Source organism: Schistocerca americana, chromosome 3, assembly GCF_021461395.2.
Source record: "Schistocerca americana isolate TAMUIC-IGC-003095 chromosome 3, iqSchAmer2.1, whole genome shotgun sequence".
In the NCBI taxonomy this organism is placed as follows: domain Eukaryota; kingdom Metazoa; phylum Arthropoda; class Insecta; order Orthoptera; family Acrididae; genus Schistocerca; species Schistocerca americana.
Window position 1 is genome coordinate 646,670,947 of NC_060121.1, and position 17,708 is coordinate 646,688,654.

Here is a 17,708-nt window from a genome sequence, read left to right on the forward strand (position 1 = left end):
ATGGAAGAACCCTGGAGATACTAGAAGATACCAGATAGATTATATAATGGTAAGACAGAGATTTAGGAACCTGATTTTAAATTGTAAGACATTTCCAGGGGCAGATGTGGACTCTGACCACAATCTACTGGTTATGAACTGTAGATTAAAACTGAAGAAACTGAAAAAAGGTGGGAATTTAAGGAGATGGGACCTGGATAAACTGACTAAACCAGAGGTTGTACAGAGTTTCAGGGAGAGCATAAGGGAACAATTGACAGGAATGGGGGAAACAAATACAGTAGAAGAAGAATGGGTAGCTTTGAGGAATGAAATAGTGAAGGCAGCAGAGGATCAAGTAGGTAAAAAGACGAGGGATAGTAGAAATCCTTGGGTAACCGAAGAGATACTGAATTTAATTGATTAAAGGAGAAAATACAAAAATTCTGTAAGTGAAGCAGGCAAAAAGGAATACAAACGTCTCAAAAATGAGATTGACAGAAAGTGCAAAATGGCTAAGCAGGGATGGCTGGAGGACAAATGTAAGGATGTAGAGGCATATCTCATGAGGGGTGAGATAGATACTGCCTACAGGAAAATTAAAGAGACCTTTGGAGAAAAGAGTACCACTTGCATGAATATCACGAGCTCAGATGGAAACCCAGTTCAAAGCAAAGAAGGAAAAGCAGAAAGGTGGAAGGAGTATATAGAGGCTCTATACAAGGGCGATTTACTTGAGGACAATATTATGGAAAAGGAAGAGGATGCAGATGAAGATGAAATGGGAGATACGATACTGCGTGAAGAGTTTGACAGAGCACTGAAAGACCTAGGTTGAAACAAGGCATCGGGAGTAAAAAACATTCCATTAGAGCTACTGACAGCCTTGGGAGAGCCAGTCCTGACAAAACTCTACCATCTGGTGAGCAAGATGTATGAGACAGGCGAAATACCCTCAGACTTCAAGAAGAATATAATAATTCCAATCCCAAAGAAAGCAGGTGTTGACAGATGTGAAAATTACCAAACTATCAGTTAAATAAGTCACAGCTGCAAAATACTAACGCGAATTCTTTACAGACGAATGAAAAACTGGTAGAAGCTGACCTTGTAGAAGATCAGTTTGCATTCCAAAGAAATGTTGGAACATGTGAGGCAATACTGACTCTACGCCTTATCTTAGAAGAAAGAATAAGGAAAGACAAAACCTACATTTCTAACATTTGTAGAATTAGAGAAAGCTTTTGACAATGTTGACTGGAATACTCTCTTTCAAATTCTGAAGGTGGTAGGGGTAAAATACAGGGAGCGAAAGGCTATTTAAAATTTGTACAGAAAGGACATGAAAGGGAAGCAGTGATTGGGAAGGGAGTAAGACAGGGTTGTAACCTATACCAGATGTTATTCAATCTGCATATTGAGCAAGCAATAAAGGAAACAAACGAAAAGTTCGGAGTAGGTATTAAAATCCATGGAGAAGAGATAAAAACTCTGAGGTTCGCCGATGACATTGTAATTCTGTCAGATACAGCAAAGGACTTTGAAGAGCAGTTGAACGGAATGGACAGTGTCTTGAAAGGAAGATATAAGATGAACATCAACAAAAGCAAAACGAGGATAATGGAATGTAGTCAAATTAAATCGGGTGATGCTGAGGGAATTAGATTAGGAAATGAGACACTCAGAGTAGTAAAGGAGTTTCGCTATTTGGGGAGCAAAATAACTGATGATGGTCGAAGTAGAGAGGATATAAAATGTAGACTGGCAATGGCAAGGAAAGCGTTTCTGAAGAAGAGAAATTTGTTAACATCCAGTATTGATTTAAGTGTCAGGAAGTCGTTTCTGAAAGTATTTGTATGGAGTGTAGCCACGTATGGAAGTGAAACATGGGCGATAAATAGTTTAGACGAGAAGAGAATAGAAGCTTTCGAAATGTGGTGCTGCAGAAGAATGCTGAAAATTAGATGGGTAGATCACATAACTAATGAGGAGGTATTGAATAGAATTGGGGAGAAGAGGAGTTTGTGGCACTGCTTGACCAGAAGAAGGGATCGGTTGGTAGGACATGTTCTGAGGCATCAAGGGATCACCAATTTAGTACTGGAGGGCAGCGTGGAGGGTAAAAATCGTAGAGGGAGACCAAGAGATGAATACACTAAGCAGATTCCGAAGGATGTAGGCTGCAGTAGGTACTGGGAGATGATGAGGCTTGCACAGGATAGAGTAGCATGGAGAACTGCATCAAATCAATCTCAGGACTGAAGACCACAACAACAACACAACGGGCACCGCATAACGTGGCGACCGTGACAGAACCTGTGAAGAAGGTGGAAGATTAACAAAATCAAGTTGAAAAGATTGACGAGTATTGCCATAGCAACAAGTAACAGCGAACAAGATTCGAAGATATTTATCGAAAATTGTCCTGTTGGTTAATGGTGATAGAAGCAAGTAAATCGGGTAGAACGAACACCACAGTCAATCCATTATTTCACAAACACCGCCGCCGCCGTCTACAACGCCGACGCCGCCTGTAGCAGATCATCAAGTCACACTGGGTGAGCAAACTTTGACTTTTCTTCAATTGTGCAGTGTAAGACTTTTGAGTAGGGGGTACTGTGAATATTGACTCGACTTAAGGCTCAGAAGAATAAGATGGAAGGGGATGATCAACAATCAGAAGAGCATGTTGGAGCTATGGGGATAGGAAACCCAGGACCTGATTTGGGTGAATTAATGAATTTTATCAAAACTCAGTTTGAGTCACAGAACACAAGACAAGGCAAACTGAAGGCAGAATTAAATTCTGAACTAGATTTACAGAACTCAGAATTAAAGTCTAAATTAGATTTACAGAACACTCAAATGCAACACCTCAAGTTAGACTTGATGAAAGAATTGTCTGCTCTCTAAGTGAAAGAGTAAATATTTTGTTTAAAGGCTTAGAGGAGAGACAGGAGAAAAATTTACGGGTAATAGCCCAGAAATGAGAGTATGATGTAGACTGTAAATGTAGTAGCCTAGAAACCAGAGTCAATGAAAATTTTGATTCCTTGAAAGATGTCTGTAAGGTCACATCTGATGTGGTTAAACAGGAATTATGTAACATTAAAACAAATGTACATAAACAAGATAAATTGCTCCCATTAGTTCAGACACAAATTTCAGGAGTTAGCCCACGTTTAGAAACTGTAGAACAAAATCTCAAAGAAAAGTTAACTACAACTGAGTTGTTCAGTCTAACCGGTATAGAGGAACAGGTGGATGAACTAATAGAACGAAAAGCGGAAGAAAAATTAAGCGTTGACATTCCTTCGCCTATAACGACCTCCGAATTAGGTCATAGTAAAAAAGACTTGGATAAACTAAGAAGGGAATTCAAAATTATGCAGGAGAAACTTGAAAAAGAGTACAGTGTCTCAAAATCTTCTTGTAAATAAAGAAATAATTAACGATTTGCAATGGTGATCGAATTCAGGCTTTTCCCGACAGTTCCCTAGGTTTAAACCCCACTCATTTCTAAAAACGATTTAATCAGTTCATGCCTAAAAGTTGGGAAGAGGCTAAGAAAATAGAATTTGCGATAGATTATTTGGAGGGTGAATCTTCAGAAAGGGGCACAGTAAACAGAGAAATTCATGTCCTGGGAAGACTTTCAAAGAAAATTTAAAGAAAAATATTTGTCTTCCAGTGCACAAGAGAAGTTAATTTCAGATTTATGGGACCCGAAATACTACAGCAACGCATGGGGCTCGATGCGTATTTCGACTAGCACTTGACGAGGGCCAAGTATTTAGACAAACCAATAGAGGAGAAAGGAATGTATAATGTTAAAGATATAAAGAGATATGTACAAAACCCCCAGGGACATTGACATTCTGTGTTAACGGGCAGAGTGATGTCCACCGGTTCCCGAGTTGGATTCGGTGTTGCTTCTACTTTAGTTTCCCTGCAATAGATTCCCGTCACTTCTTCAACTATTCTGTCATCTATTCTCATACTATAAATCCATAACCGGTCTTTTCACGTCAGCCTAAAACGACTGTACTGACAACTGGGTTCAGGGTTATCTCATTTTCGAGTTCTGAAAAGGTAAAACCCGTAGATGTAATCTACGAAGGCTAGGTCCCCAAAGACTTGACATAAATTTATTAACTTTGAAACTGCGTTTGGATCTGGAGATATTCCGCTGAGGAAGTGTGCTGAAAACAGAAGGGTAATCTCATATGAGAGTTCCGCAAGGGTAAAACCCGGGGAGTGTGTTCCCGAGAGTGTTCAAAATGGTTCAAATGGCTCTGAGCACTATGGGACTTAACTGCTGTGGTCATCAGTCCCCTAGAACTTAGAACTACTTAAACCTGACTAACCTAAGAACATCACACACATCCATGCCCGAGGCAGGATTCGAACCTGCGACCGTAGCAGTCGCACGGTTCCGGACTGAGCGCCTAGAACCGCTAGACCACCGCGGCCGGCCCCGAGAGTGTTATCTGGTAGTCTCTGTACTTCTAGATAGAACATTATAAACGCCAGTGTTGAGGGAAACTGGCATAATTCAGTGTTACATGATGTTTAAATTTTTATAAAATGCTTTGTACCTTTTGTAAAGTATGATGTGATGGGGGGAGGGTTTGTACTCAATTTTTGTATAAGGGGTGGGCAGTGTAGGCATAGACACGACCAACACTACACAAACACCACACCCTTCATACAGCCCCCAAAAACAAGTGTGACTGGTTCTTCACCATTTGCCACTCCATAGGAGTTGCTAAGATCTTTTCTTCGGGGACATCTAAGGTGATGGTGAGAATGTCCGTTCTGTAGGAGACGCCGAACATCATACCTCCTCCGGCTTCTCACTTACATACTGGTGAAGTGGGGATCCTGGGGAAGGGGGGAGGGAAGGGTTTCCTGTCTTTGGGGCTATCTTCTTTCTTTCTTCGATCTTAGCAACCAACTCTATTATTTCCTTCCTTACTTCTCTTCAGAGTACCAACTATCTTTCCCTCTATCCACATTCATATACTTCTATCGCTGAAGTCGTCCTCTTTTCCGGGATTTATATAAATCTTTAACTAAGAACCTTAGCTGGCCGAAGAACCAGGACACACAATCACACTTTATCACTCAGACAATTGAAGACAAACGCACAGACAAGAAACACCAGATAAGAAGTGACAACCGTCACATGTGAGAGGGGGAAGTAATGCTAGTCAAGGACTACAGCACTCGGTTATGAGGATGATGGTTACACTTCTCAGAGGGAATGATGCATTTAAAGTCAATTAAAATAAACTGTTCCTAGATGTGGTAGTGCCTTGTACAATAAGTAGAGCTAAGGGAAGATAAAAAGTTAAGCCAGAGAAGGAAAACACTACCAGAACCTGTATCAACAGATGGAGTTCATAAGTTTCTGAGGATAAGAATAGGATTCTGCATCCCGAATAGTCTGATAAGAAACAATAGAGTAATAAAAAATAGGTGGAGAATAATTAAGTGTTAAAGCTACGGAAGCAATCTGCAAGAAAAAGGAATCAAGGAGGACACGTATATTTGACCAGGTAATTTTAAAGAGAATTGTATGAAGAGGTATATGCCAGAGGAGTGACTATGAACACTGTTGAGAGAGGATAAGGAGGGCGGACCCGATATTGTTGAAATGAGAGAAAGTGACAGGTAGTCAGACGCGGAGGAGGCTGACCTATACTGTGCGGGCAGGGGCACCAGAAGGGGATTGACCTGTGCCATAGTTTTTAAGTAAGTGGAAGGGGCGTACCTACCTGTATGCGAGGATAGGATCATACCTTATGTCATTGATAGATACTGTACCCACAGGAAATGGGAGATATCGTAATTCTAATTTATTGTGGAAAAGTATCCCCTGGTAACTTTGAATTCTCTTTTGCCTTATCTAGAGACAAAGCATTCTGAAAGAACAGGTGGTTACTATTGCAACCATAGAGTAAAGAAGGAAAGAGTTATTTAATGAGAACAACACCTCAAATTTGTGACTGGCCAAGGGGAGGGATTTATTTTGCACAATCCTAAAATAGCCTTGAAGGAAGGCTTATATTTGATTAACTGGTCAAGATTTGTCGTATCTTAAATTGCTTGTACTACTAAGTCCATTGGTAAAATGACTGACCACCTGAGGGAACGATAGCAATGAGACAAACGTATTTTTTATTTCTGTGCTAAAGGTTTTGTGTGAATAATAAGTGCAAAAGATATTACATGTTGTATCTAAAATAACGAGTGTTCGAGCTAAGGGGAGGGATATGTAGTGCCCCCAGAATTTTACGAAAGTCTGGAGTCACTTGTGTTCCAGCTGCTTCGAACACACGTTATTTTGTAGTGGGTTGTAGCAAAAACAGATACACGCTGCCGCAGAACTTTACTTGTGCAGGCTAACTGAGAAAGAAGAGCAAAACCGGGCCAACAAGCGACGCGCTCGGTTGCAGCAAAGAGAAAAGAAAAACTTCTGGCCCAGAATTCCGTGGACGAATTTCATGCGCGAAAAACATTGGTGATTGTTTTGTGTTGTGGAGAGACAACGGAAGGAAAAAAATTATTATTATTAATAGTGACTTGGTCTCGAGCAGATGGACATGTATATTAGTATTATATCATTGAGAAAAAATGTTATTTAATTTGGTTGAATTCAGTCGTGTGCGAATTCCCCAAGAAAGTGTGGGCTTACTGTTTAACGTGGCAGTGAAGTGGTGTATTGAATTTTGAATACAGAATATGTTAACAGCAACTGAATTTTGAGTGTGTCTTTATTTGGACTAGATAATAGGATTTTGGAATTTTCTTCAAAATATAGAATCTTCGGAGAAGAGTTTGATGCAAGCAGAAGACGCCGGAACTGCGGGGAAGCTGAGCCTGTATCCGGCATTCAAGTAAGTTCACACTGATAGTCCAAGGAGCGCGGCTCTAAGTTTTAGAGAAGATACAACGGGGCACCACACACCGAGAACAGCGATGCAGCATGCACTCATCGTTTTCCAGGTTGCACACAAGTTTCTGTAGAAGTTCCGTGTACGGTTCTTTCACACATGCAGCATGCATTAACAGTATTACGTGCATACACATACATTATGCATTCCATGACTGTTTACAGTAACACATTCTTTTGGCCTAAGTTCACAAAATTTAGTAAAACCAATTATATCTTCAGGGTATTTTTCTCTGACAGCTGAGTATACATCTTTCAGATTATGTAAAATTATTCTTTTTGTCTTATACACTTTTTTGCCATTTTCTGAAGGGACAGACAGACAGTCTTTTTTGTTAGCACAAATGCAACTTGTATCATCTTCATCTTCACAGTAAAAATTCTGGACACGTTTTTCCACATCCTTACCTATTCTGTTTCCCACTTTATAACTCCCTTTTGACAAAATACCATCTTCTTTTAGCAATATTCAGTAGTGTTAAAAAACATTTGAATTTTTTCTTTACTCCATGAAGCTGGTGCTAAGGTAAGTATTTGTAGTTTCTCTTTAACAGAACTTCTGCTAAATATCTCTTCAAGTTTTTGCATTAAAATATTACAGTCTGTAAATTCAGTACTGCCAGCTTCTTCAGACACATTTTTCACCAGAACATGTAGCACTTCTGATGCTGTTTGCTGGAATTTTAAAGCTAAGTGACAAGACTTGGATCAAATGTATTCTGGACACCTGTCTTGTGCTCTCTTGGTAACCTTAAATGGTGAAATTTCAAGTAATTCACAACTTTCATTAAGTTTTTGAAGAGCTGTAGATGGATCTGGTGTACATCCTTGATCTTCCAACTTCACATTCATCCATCCCTGGAAGGTTATCCCCCATATGATATAAAATGTCCTTATGACACGTTATGCACAGCTTGGTACCTGGGATAAGTCCAAGGGTTTTATATTTCCTTGCCGTGGTTTAAGAAATAGGTTTCATAGATTTCTTAGCAGTCTTTTTACCACGCTTCTTAAAGGGTCATAGCAAAGTCTGTGTCTGTCTTCAAAAGTTCCCAAATACAGCCTTTTGTGAGAAGAACAAACACACTCGATATTTTCACAGGTGCTTCTTAGCTTCAATAATTCAATATCAGCTTGATTCAGGCTTCACATATCTATTAACTCAAGCTCTTCACTGCTACTACTATTCTTCTGACACAGAACTGCTGACATAAAATCTAAAGAACATTTGTTTTCCATTGTGATTTTTAATCAACTGTGTATGTTGCAGAAAAGAACTGGAAGGTTTGAAACTTTTTCTTGTTCTCTAATTAGTCAAGAATGTACTATGAAGACTCTGTAAGGGGAAAATGAGAAATAGTTAATAACCTCTTTATTAAGTGATCTCTAATATTCACATTATGGAACCAGACAGAATGGCTGCTTATGTAAGAAGCACAAAATCAAGACAAAGTCCTTCAGATATATAAAGTGCACAGAAACACAAAATCCTAACACACATAGCCTGTGTTGCACGTGAGTGTTGCTGCTACGCTGAATGTTACATTGTTGTTTCATGTATTATTGAATTTGAAGCAATTACTTATTACAGCATTATTTAAAAAGTATAAAATCTGACAATAGAGGACAAACACCCTTCTGATTTTTTTATGTTGAAAAGTATGGCAGTAGGAATTATTTAAACAAAAATTCAGATGGTGAAACTTGTGATTCTGCTGAAAAAAAATTCCTGAAATTTGCAAAAAAAAAAAATTGGTGAGAAATTACATTAATTACATATTTTCAAACATTTGTTGCTTAGACACAGCACTTTAATAATTTTTACATTATAGCTCTATTCTTTAACTTTCCAATGACACCAAATTGAATAAAATTGATTCATAAATAAAAAAGTTATAGTGGTTACAAACTTACAAGGCACTTTGTTTTTCAAAGCCAGTTTGCAGCAGGGGCCCATATTTCAAAATGGTCTCCTAATTACAATCTTGATCAAAAAATTCCAGAAAAAAATAATTTAACACTAACTCATTATGTACATTCTTACACTACATTTTCAGAAAAATCTGTCACAAGTGCAATGGCCACTGGGTGATTTCACATGAAATTACTCCATTATTAAACTGTGAACACAAAAAATAGGGTCAATGCTGAAGCCTGCTAATAAATATTAAAGACGAAGATCACTAAACATTATGAGAATCTCTGGGTTTCAATCCATTATTGCACTACACTTTAAGAAAAATCTGGAACAGTGACATTCTATATAATCCATAGCTGTAAGTTTCAACAACATGTGACAATCGGAGGTGCCTGAACTGCTATGCTTTGTACAGTACACTGTTACTAGCAAACACTCCTGGGAAAGATGAGCTTTTCAAATACAATCATTTCTTGTGACTAGAAAGTCGGTTTGAGTGTGGCTCCGATCTTCAGCAATTAGGTATGAGATTCCTCTCACTGCCTGTCAGTTGTTTCAACAAATTCTGACTTTAAAGACAGAGAATGACGCATGCACACCGTTTGATGTTGCATAGAGCCCGAGTGGTTTCACCTGGAAGAGAAGGTGGTCACAAAAGTTATTGTCCACTACCGAACATGCAGGCGAGTAAGCAGGAACAAGAAGAAGCGATTCGATTTTTGGCGGCGGAGGGAGTTGGAGGCCATGAAATGTATCAACGGATGAAGGCTCTGTACGGTGAGTGCAGTCCGAGTCATTCAAGTGTTGTGGAATAGCGCAAATGATTTCTTGACGGGCGTAAGTCACTGGAAGACGACAGGCTATCATCACACAAGAAATGGTTGCTGAAATGACTGCTATAGTCTGATAACCGCAGTGGACGAGATTCATCGGTTACTGGGTATTAGCCTGGGCACCGCCATACGATAATGCATGATAATGCATTATGTGCATAGGTGGAGGGGGGGGGGGGGGCGAGAAAGTGAAGGTGGGGGGGGGGGGGGCGGGAAAGTGAAGGTGGGAGGGGGGGGGGCGAGTAAGTGAAGGTGGGGGGGGGCGATTAAGTGAAGGTGGGGGGGGGGGCGAGAAAGTGAAGGTGGGGGGGGGCGAGAAAGTGAAGGTGGGGGGGGGGCGAGAAAGTGAAGGTGGGGGGGGGGGCGAGAAAGTGAAGGTGGGGGGGGGGGGGGGGCGAGAAAGTGAAGGTGGGGGGGGGGGCGAGAAAGTGAAGGTGGGGGGGGGGGGGGCGAGAAAGTGAAGGTGGGGGGGGGGGGGGCGAGAAAGTGAAGGTGGGGGGGGGCAAGAAAGTGAAGGTGGGGGGGGGCGAGAAAGTGAAGGTGGGGGGGGGGGGGAAGTAAAGGTGGGGGGGGGGGAAGTAAAGGTGGGGGGGAAAAGTAAAGGTGGGGGGGAAAAGTAAAGGTGGGGGGGGAGAAAAAGTAAAGGTGGTGGGAAGGTGAAAGTGGGAGGGAAAGGTTAAGGGGGGGGGGCGGCGAAAAGTTGAAGGCGGTGTGTGTGTGGGGGGGAAGTAAAGGTGGGGTGGGGGGAGAAAAAAAAGTAAAGGTGGGGTGGGGGGGCAGCGAAAAGGTGAAAGGGGGGGGCGAAAAGGTGAAAGCGGGGGGGGGGGGGGGGACCAAGAAAAAGAGGAGTTGGGGGCGGGGAGACTATGGAGTTGGGGGCGGGGAGACTATGGAGTTGGGGGCGGGGAGACTATGGAGTTGGGGGCGGGGAGACTATGGAGTTGGGGGCGGGGAGACTATGGAGTTGGGGGCGGGGAGACTATGGAGTTGGGGGCGGGGAGACTATGGAGTTGGGGGCGGGGAGACTATGGAGTTGGGGGCGGGGAGACTATGGAGTTGGGGGCGGGGAGACTATGGAGTTGGGGGCGGGGAGACTATGGGAGTTGGGGGCGGGGAGACTAGGAGTGGGGGGGGAGACTATGGAGTGGGGGGCGGGGAGACTATGGAGTTGGGGGCGGGGAGACTATGGAGTAGGGGGGGGGAGGACTATGGAGTTGGGGGCGGGGGAGACTATGGAGTTGGGGCGGGGAGACTATGGAGTTGGGGGGCGGGGGAGACTATGGAGTTGGGGGCGGGGAGACTATGGAGTTGGGGGCGGGGAGACTATGGAGTTGGGGGCGGGGAGACTATGGAGTTGGGGGGCGGGGAGACTATGGAGTTGGGGGCGGGAGACTATGGAGTTGGGGGCGGGGGAGACTATGGAGTTGGGGGCGGGGAGACTATGGAGTTGGGGGCGGGGAGACTATGGAGTTGGGGGGCGGGGAGACTATGGAGTTGGGGGGGCGGGTGAGACTATGGAGTTGGGGCGGGGGGAGACTATGGAGTTGGGGGCGGGGAGACTATGGAGTTGGGGGCGGGGGGAGACTATGGAGTTGGGGGCGGGGAGACTATGGAGTTGGGGGCGGGGAGGACTATGGAGTTGGGGGCGGGGAGACTATGGAGTTGGGGGCGGGGAGACTATGGAGTTGGGGGCGGGGAGACTATGGAGGTTTGGGGGCGGGGAGACTATGGAGTTGGGGGCGGGGAGACTATGGAGTTGGGGGCGGGGAGGACTATGGAGTTGGGGGCGGGGAGGACTATGGAGTTGGGGGCGGGGAGACTATGGAGTTGGGGGCGGGGAGACTATGGAGTTGGGGCGGGGAGACTATGGAGTTGGGGGCGGGGAGACTATGGAGTTGGGGGCGGGGGAGACTATGGAGTTGGGGGGCGGGGAGACTATGGAGTTGGGGGGCGGGGAGACTATGGAGTTGGGGGCGGGAGACTATGGAGTTGGGGGCGGGGAGACTATGGAGTTGGGGGGCGGGGGGAGACTATGGAGTTGGGGGCGGGGAGACTATGGAGTTGGGGCGGGGAGACTATGGAGTTGGGGGGCGGGGAGACTATGGAGTTGGGGGCGGGGAGACTATGGAGTTGGGGGCGGGGAGACTATGGAGTTGGGGGCGGGGAGACTATGGAGTTGGGGGCGGGGAGACTATGGAGTTGGGGGCGGGGAGACTATGGAGTTGGGGGGCGGGGAGACTATGGAGTTGGGGGCGGGGAGACTATGGAGTTGGGGGCGGGGAGACTATGGAGTTGGGGGCGGGGAGACTATGGAGTTGGGGGCGGGGAGACTATGGAGCTTGGGGGCGGGGAGACTATGGAGTTGGGGGCGGGGAGACTATGGAGTTGGGGGCGGGGAGACTATGGAGTTGGGGCGGGGAGACTATGGACGTGGGGGCGGGGAGACTATGGAGCTTGGGGGCGGGGGAGACTATGGAGCTTGGGGGCGGGGAGACTATGGAGTTGGGGCGGGGAGACTATGGAGTTGGGGGCGGGGGAGACTATGGAGTTGGGGGCGGGGAGATCTGGAGTTGGGGGCGGGGAGACTATGGAGTTGGGGGCGGGGAGACTATGGAGTTGGGGGCGGGGAGACTATGGAGTTGGGGGCGGGGAGACTATGGAGTTGGGGGCGGGGAGACTATGGAGTTGGGGGCGGGGAGACTATGGAGTTGGGGGCGGGGAGACTATGGAGTTGGGGGCGGGGAGACTATGGAGTTGGGGGCGGGGAGACTATGGAGTTGGGGGCGGGGAGACTATGGAGTTGGGGGCGGGGAGACTATGGAGTTGGGGGCGGGGAGACTATGGAGTTGGGGGCGGGGAGACTATGGAGTTGGGGGCGGGGAGACTATGGAGTTGGGGGCGGGGAGACTATGGAGTTGGGGGCGGGGAGACTATGGAGTTGGGGGCGGGGAGACTATGGAGTTGGGGGCGGGGAGACTATGGAGTTGGGGGCGGGGAGACTATGGAGTTGGGGGCGGGGAGACTATGGAGTTGGGGGCGGGGAGACTATGGAGTTGGGGGCGGGGAGACTATGGAGTTGGGGGGCGGGGAGACTATGGAGTTGGGGGCGGGGAGACTATGGAGTTGGGGGCGGGGAGACTATGGAGTTGGGGGCGGGGAGACTATGGAGTTGGGGGCGGGGAGACTATGGAGTTGGGGGCGGGGAGACTATGGAGTTGGGGGCGGGGAGACTATGGAGTTGGGGGCGGGGAGACTATGGAGTTGGGGGCGGGGAGACTATGGAGTTGGGGGCGGGGAGACTATGGAGTTGGGGGCGGGGAGACTATGGAGTTGGGGGCGGGGAGACCTATGGAGTTGGGGGCGGGGAGACTATGGAGTTGGGGGCGGGGAGACTATGGAGTTGGGGGCGGGGAGACTATGGAGTTGGGGGCGGGGAGACTATGGAGTTGGGGGCGGGGAGACTATGGAGTTGGGGGCGGGGAGACTATGGAGTTGGGGCGGGGAGACTATGGAGTTGGGGGCGGGGAGACTATGGAGTTGGGGGCGGGGAGACTCATGGAGTTGGGGGCGGGGAGACTATGGAGTTGGGGGCGGGGAGACTATGGAGTTGGGGGCGGGGAGACTATGGAGTTGGGGGCGGGGAGGACTATGGAGTTGGGGGCGGGGAGACTATGGAGTTGGGGGCGGGGAGACTATGGAGTTGGGGGGCGGGGAGACTATGGAGTTGGGGGCGGGGAGACTATGGAGTTGGGGGCGGGGAGACTATGGAGTTGGGGGCGGGGAGACTATGGAGTTGGGGGCGGGGAGACTATGGAGTTGGGGGCGGGGAGACTATGGAGTTGGGGGCGGGGAGACTATGGAGTTGGGGGCGGGGAGGACTATGGAGTTGGGGGCGGGGAGACTATGGAGTTGGGGGCGGGGAGACTATGGAGTTGGGGGCGGGGAGACTATGGAGTTGGGGGGCGGGGAGACTATGGAGTTGGGGGCGGGGAGACTATGGAGTTGGGGGCGGGGAGACTATGGAGTTGGGGGCGGGGAGACTATGGAGTTGGGGGCGGGGAGACTATGGAGTTGGGCGGGAGACTATGGAGTTGGGGGCGGGGAGACTCTGGAGTTGGGGGCGGGAGACTATGAGTTGGGGCGGGAGACTATGGAGTTGGGGGCGGGGAGACTATGGAGTTGGGGGGCGGGGAGGACTATGGAGTTGGGGGCGGGGTAGACTATGGAGTTGGGGGCGGGGAGACTATGGAGTTGGGGGGGCGGGGAGACTATGGAGTTGGGGGCGGGGAGATTATGGAAGTTGGTGGGGGGGAGATTATGAAGTTGGTGTGGGGGGAGAATATGAGTTGGTGGGGGGGAGATATGAGTTGGTGGGGGGGAGAGATATGAAGTTGGGGGCGGGGAGAATATGAAGTTGGGGGGGGAGAATATGAAGTTGGTGGGGGGGGAGAATATGAAGTTGGTGGGGGGGAGAATATGAAGTTGGTGAGTGGGGAGAATATGAAGTTGGTGAGGGGGAGAATATGAAGTTGGTGGGGGGGGGGGGAGAATAATATGAAGTTGGTGGGGGGGGGGAGAATATAGAAGTTGGTGGGGGGGGAGAAATATGAAGTGGTTGGGGGGAGAAGAATATGAAGTTGTGGGGGGGGGAAAGAATATGAAGTTGGTGGGGGGGGGGGAAGAAATGAAGTTAGTGGGGGGGGGGGGGGGAAGAATATGAAGTTGGTGGGGGGGGGGGAAGAATATGAAGTTGTGGGGGGGAAAAGAATATGAAGTTGGTGGGGGAGAAAAGAATATGAAGTTGGTGGGGGGGGGGGGAAGAATATGAAGTTGGTGGGGGGGGAAAAGAATATGAAGTTGGTGGGGGGGAAAAGAATATGAAGTTGGTGGGGGGGAAAGAATATGGAAGTTGGTGGGGGGGAAAAAGAATATGAAGTTGGTGGGGGGGGAAAAGAATATGAAGTTGGTGGGGGGGAAAAGAATATGAAGTTGGTGGGGGGGAGGAAAAGAATATGAAGTGGTGGGGGGAAAAGAATATGAAGTTGGTGGGGGGGAAAAGAATATGAATTTGGTTGGGGGGGGGGAAAAGAATATAAAGTTGGTGGGGGGGGAAAGAATAAAAGGTGTGGTGGGGGGGAAAGATTAAATATGAAGTGGGTGGGAGAGAATATGAAGTGGGTGGGGAGAGAATATGAAGTGGGTGGGAGAGAATATGAAGTGGGGTGGGAGAGATATGAAGTGGGTGGGAGAGAATATGAAGGGGTGGGAGAGAATATGAAGTGGGTGGGAGAATATGAAGTGGGTGGGAGAGAATATGAAGTGGGTGGGAGAGATATGATGTGGAGGGGGACAAGAAATAGAAGTGGAGGGGCAAAGAAATGAAGTGGAGGGGAAAGAAAATGAAGTGGGCGGAAAAGAAATGTAGTGGGGGGGGGGAAGAATATGAAGTGAGGAGGGGTAAAAGAAAATGAAGAGGGCGAAAAGAAATGAAGTGGGGGGGGGGGGGAAGAAATGAAGTGAGGGGGGGTACAGAAAATGAGGTCGGGGGGAAAAGAAATGAAGTGGGGGGAAAAGAAATGAGAGTGGGGGGAAAAGAAAATGAAGTGGGGGGAAAAGAAAATGAAGTGGGGGGAAAAGAAAATGAAGTGGGGGGAAAGAAAATGAAGTGGGGGGGAAAGAAAATGAAGTGGGGGGGAAAGAAAATGAAGTGGGGGGGGGAAATAAAATGAAGTGGGGGGAAAATAAAATGAAGTGGGGGGGAAAGAAAATGAAGTGGGGGGGGGGGAAGAAAATGAAGTTGGGGGGGGGGGGGGGGGAGAAATGAAGTGGGGCGGAAAAGAAAATGAAGTGGAAATGTTTAAGAATAAAACATTTGGGACTGACACCATTAGACAGAACAGTCTAATTTGGACAAGACTGGATAACAAAAGCCCCCATAACTCTCTTAAAGGAACCATTCCAGCACTGACCTGAAGTACTTCAGGAAAACATGGAGCCTTCATGATAACAGCCAGACAGGTATCTGAGAGCCACCACTCTAAAAGACCAGTGGCTAACAACTAAGACGTTTCAACAGGTCTGGGTCTAACGAGGACAAATTCGCGCAGGTGTGGGGTTCATAAATATGCCTGTGAGCTTGGTCAGCAATGATAAGCACACCAAGAAAGACACATTTCGAAAGCCTGATATCTAACTAAAATTTAAGAAATATCACTAATAGTACTGACATTAAGTAATACTCACATTTCCAACATATATGGAGCGGTTGTCCACCTCCATCTTTTCTTCTAACGACATGTTTAACGGGCTTGCTGCAAATACAATTAATAATTTGACATTTGAAGGAAACTAAGGATGAACTGGACATTTTAACAGAAAAATTACGGAACACAAAATGAAGAAAAGACAATTACAAATCAAGTATTTATTATTTTCCTGTAAACCAAAACCTTGTGGAAGGAGGCACATAACAACAATGTAAAGTTTTTATAATTGTATGTCGGAATTTATGCTTTTGCACTGTGTAGTTACTTAAGATACACCTGGTACCAGAAATTCTAACTATGACCATGTAAAAGGTGAGGGGCAGTGTGTGATAGCACGCCTTTCTATGTGGCACTATAGTATATGGGCTGCATATACAGTATGTGACAAAAAGTATCCAGACACCCCCCCCCCCCCCACCCCATAAAATACATTTTTCATATTAGGTGCATTGTGCTTCCACCTACTGTCAAGTACTCCATATCAGTGACCTCAGTAGTCATTAGACATTGTGAGATGAGATTGGGGTGCTCTGTGGAACTCATGGACTTCAAATGTGGTCAGGTGATCGGGTGTCACTTGTGTCGTATCTGTACGCGAGATTACCATACTTGTATACATCCCTAGGTCAACTGTTTCCAATGTGATAGTGAAGTGCAAACACGAAAGGACACACCATCACACAGGAATTCCAAACTGCATCAGGATCCACTGTACGTACTATGACAGTTAGGCAGGAGGTGGGAAAACTTTGATTTCCTGGTCGAGCAGCTCCTCATAAGCCACACATCAGGCCAGTAAATGCCAAACAACGCCTCGCTTGATGTAAGAAGTGTAAACATTGGATAACTGAACACTGCAAAACCATTGTGTACAGTGACTAATCACAGTACACAATGTTGCGATGCGATAGCAGGGTGTGGGTATGGCGAATGCCCGGTGAACGTCATCTGTCAGCGTGTGTGGTGACAACAGCAAAATTTGGAGGCGGTGGTGTTACGGTGTGGTCGTGATTTTCATGGAGAGGGCTTGCACCCTTTGTTTTGCATGACTTTATCACAGCACTGGCCTCAACTGATGTTTTAAGCATCTTCCTGCTTCCCCACTGTTGAAGCAATTTGGGGATGGCAATTGCATCTTTCAACACAATTGAGCACCTGTTCATTATGCACAGCCTGTGGCAGAGTGGTTACACAACAATAACTTCCCTGTAATGGACTGGCCTGCACAGTCATTACCTGAATCCTAAAGAACACCTTTGGGATGTTTTGGAATGCTGACTTCGTGTCAGGCCTCATCGACAGACATCAATACCTCTCTTCAGTGCAGTACTCCGTGAATAACTGGCTGCCATTCCCAAGAAACCTTCCAGTACCTGACTGAATGTATGCCTGGGGGTGGACACACACACACACACACACACACACACACACACACAGGGGAAGAAACACACACTGGGGAGAAATACATGGGGAAAAATATATGCTAGCTGTTTTCCTTCTGTCTGGTTTCAGTGGCAAATTGAGATTTCGATTTTAATTTTTTTATTTGTTTGTTAATTCACTGTTGAAAGAGCATGTTTACCACAAATATTTTCCATTACGTATCTTAAATTTCAATAATAGAAGTTTTATAGTAATGGAACTTTTTATGTCTATCACATAAATAGCTAGTCCATACGGTAAACTGAACAAAAATGTAGAATACTTATCACATTCAACATCTTTTACAGTTTCTACGTAATTCATGTCTGCAC

General features: G+C 46.5%; 1 protein-coding gene across 1 annotated transcript in view; it reads right to left on the bottom strand.

Moving 5' to 3' along the window:
* The window catches only part of LOC124605853 (polyadenylate-binding protein 2), a 117,780-nt gene that overhangs the window by 33,344 nt on the left and 66,728 nt on the right, over positions 1-17,708 (bottom strand). The window contains exon 4 of the mRNA XM_047137787.1: positions 15,932-15,999. Coding sequence (XP_046993743.1) covers positions 15,932-15,999 — 68 coding nt within the window. The remainder of the gene's footprint in view (positions 1-15,931; positions 16,000-17,708) is intronic.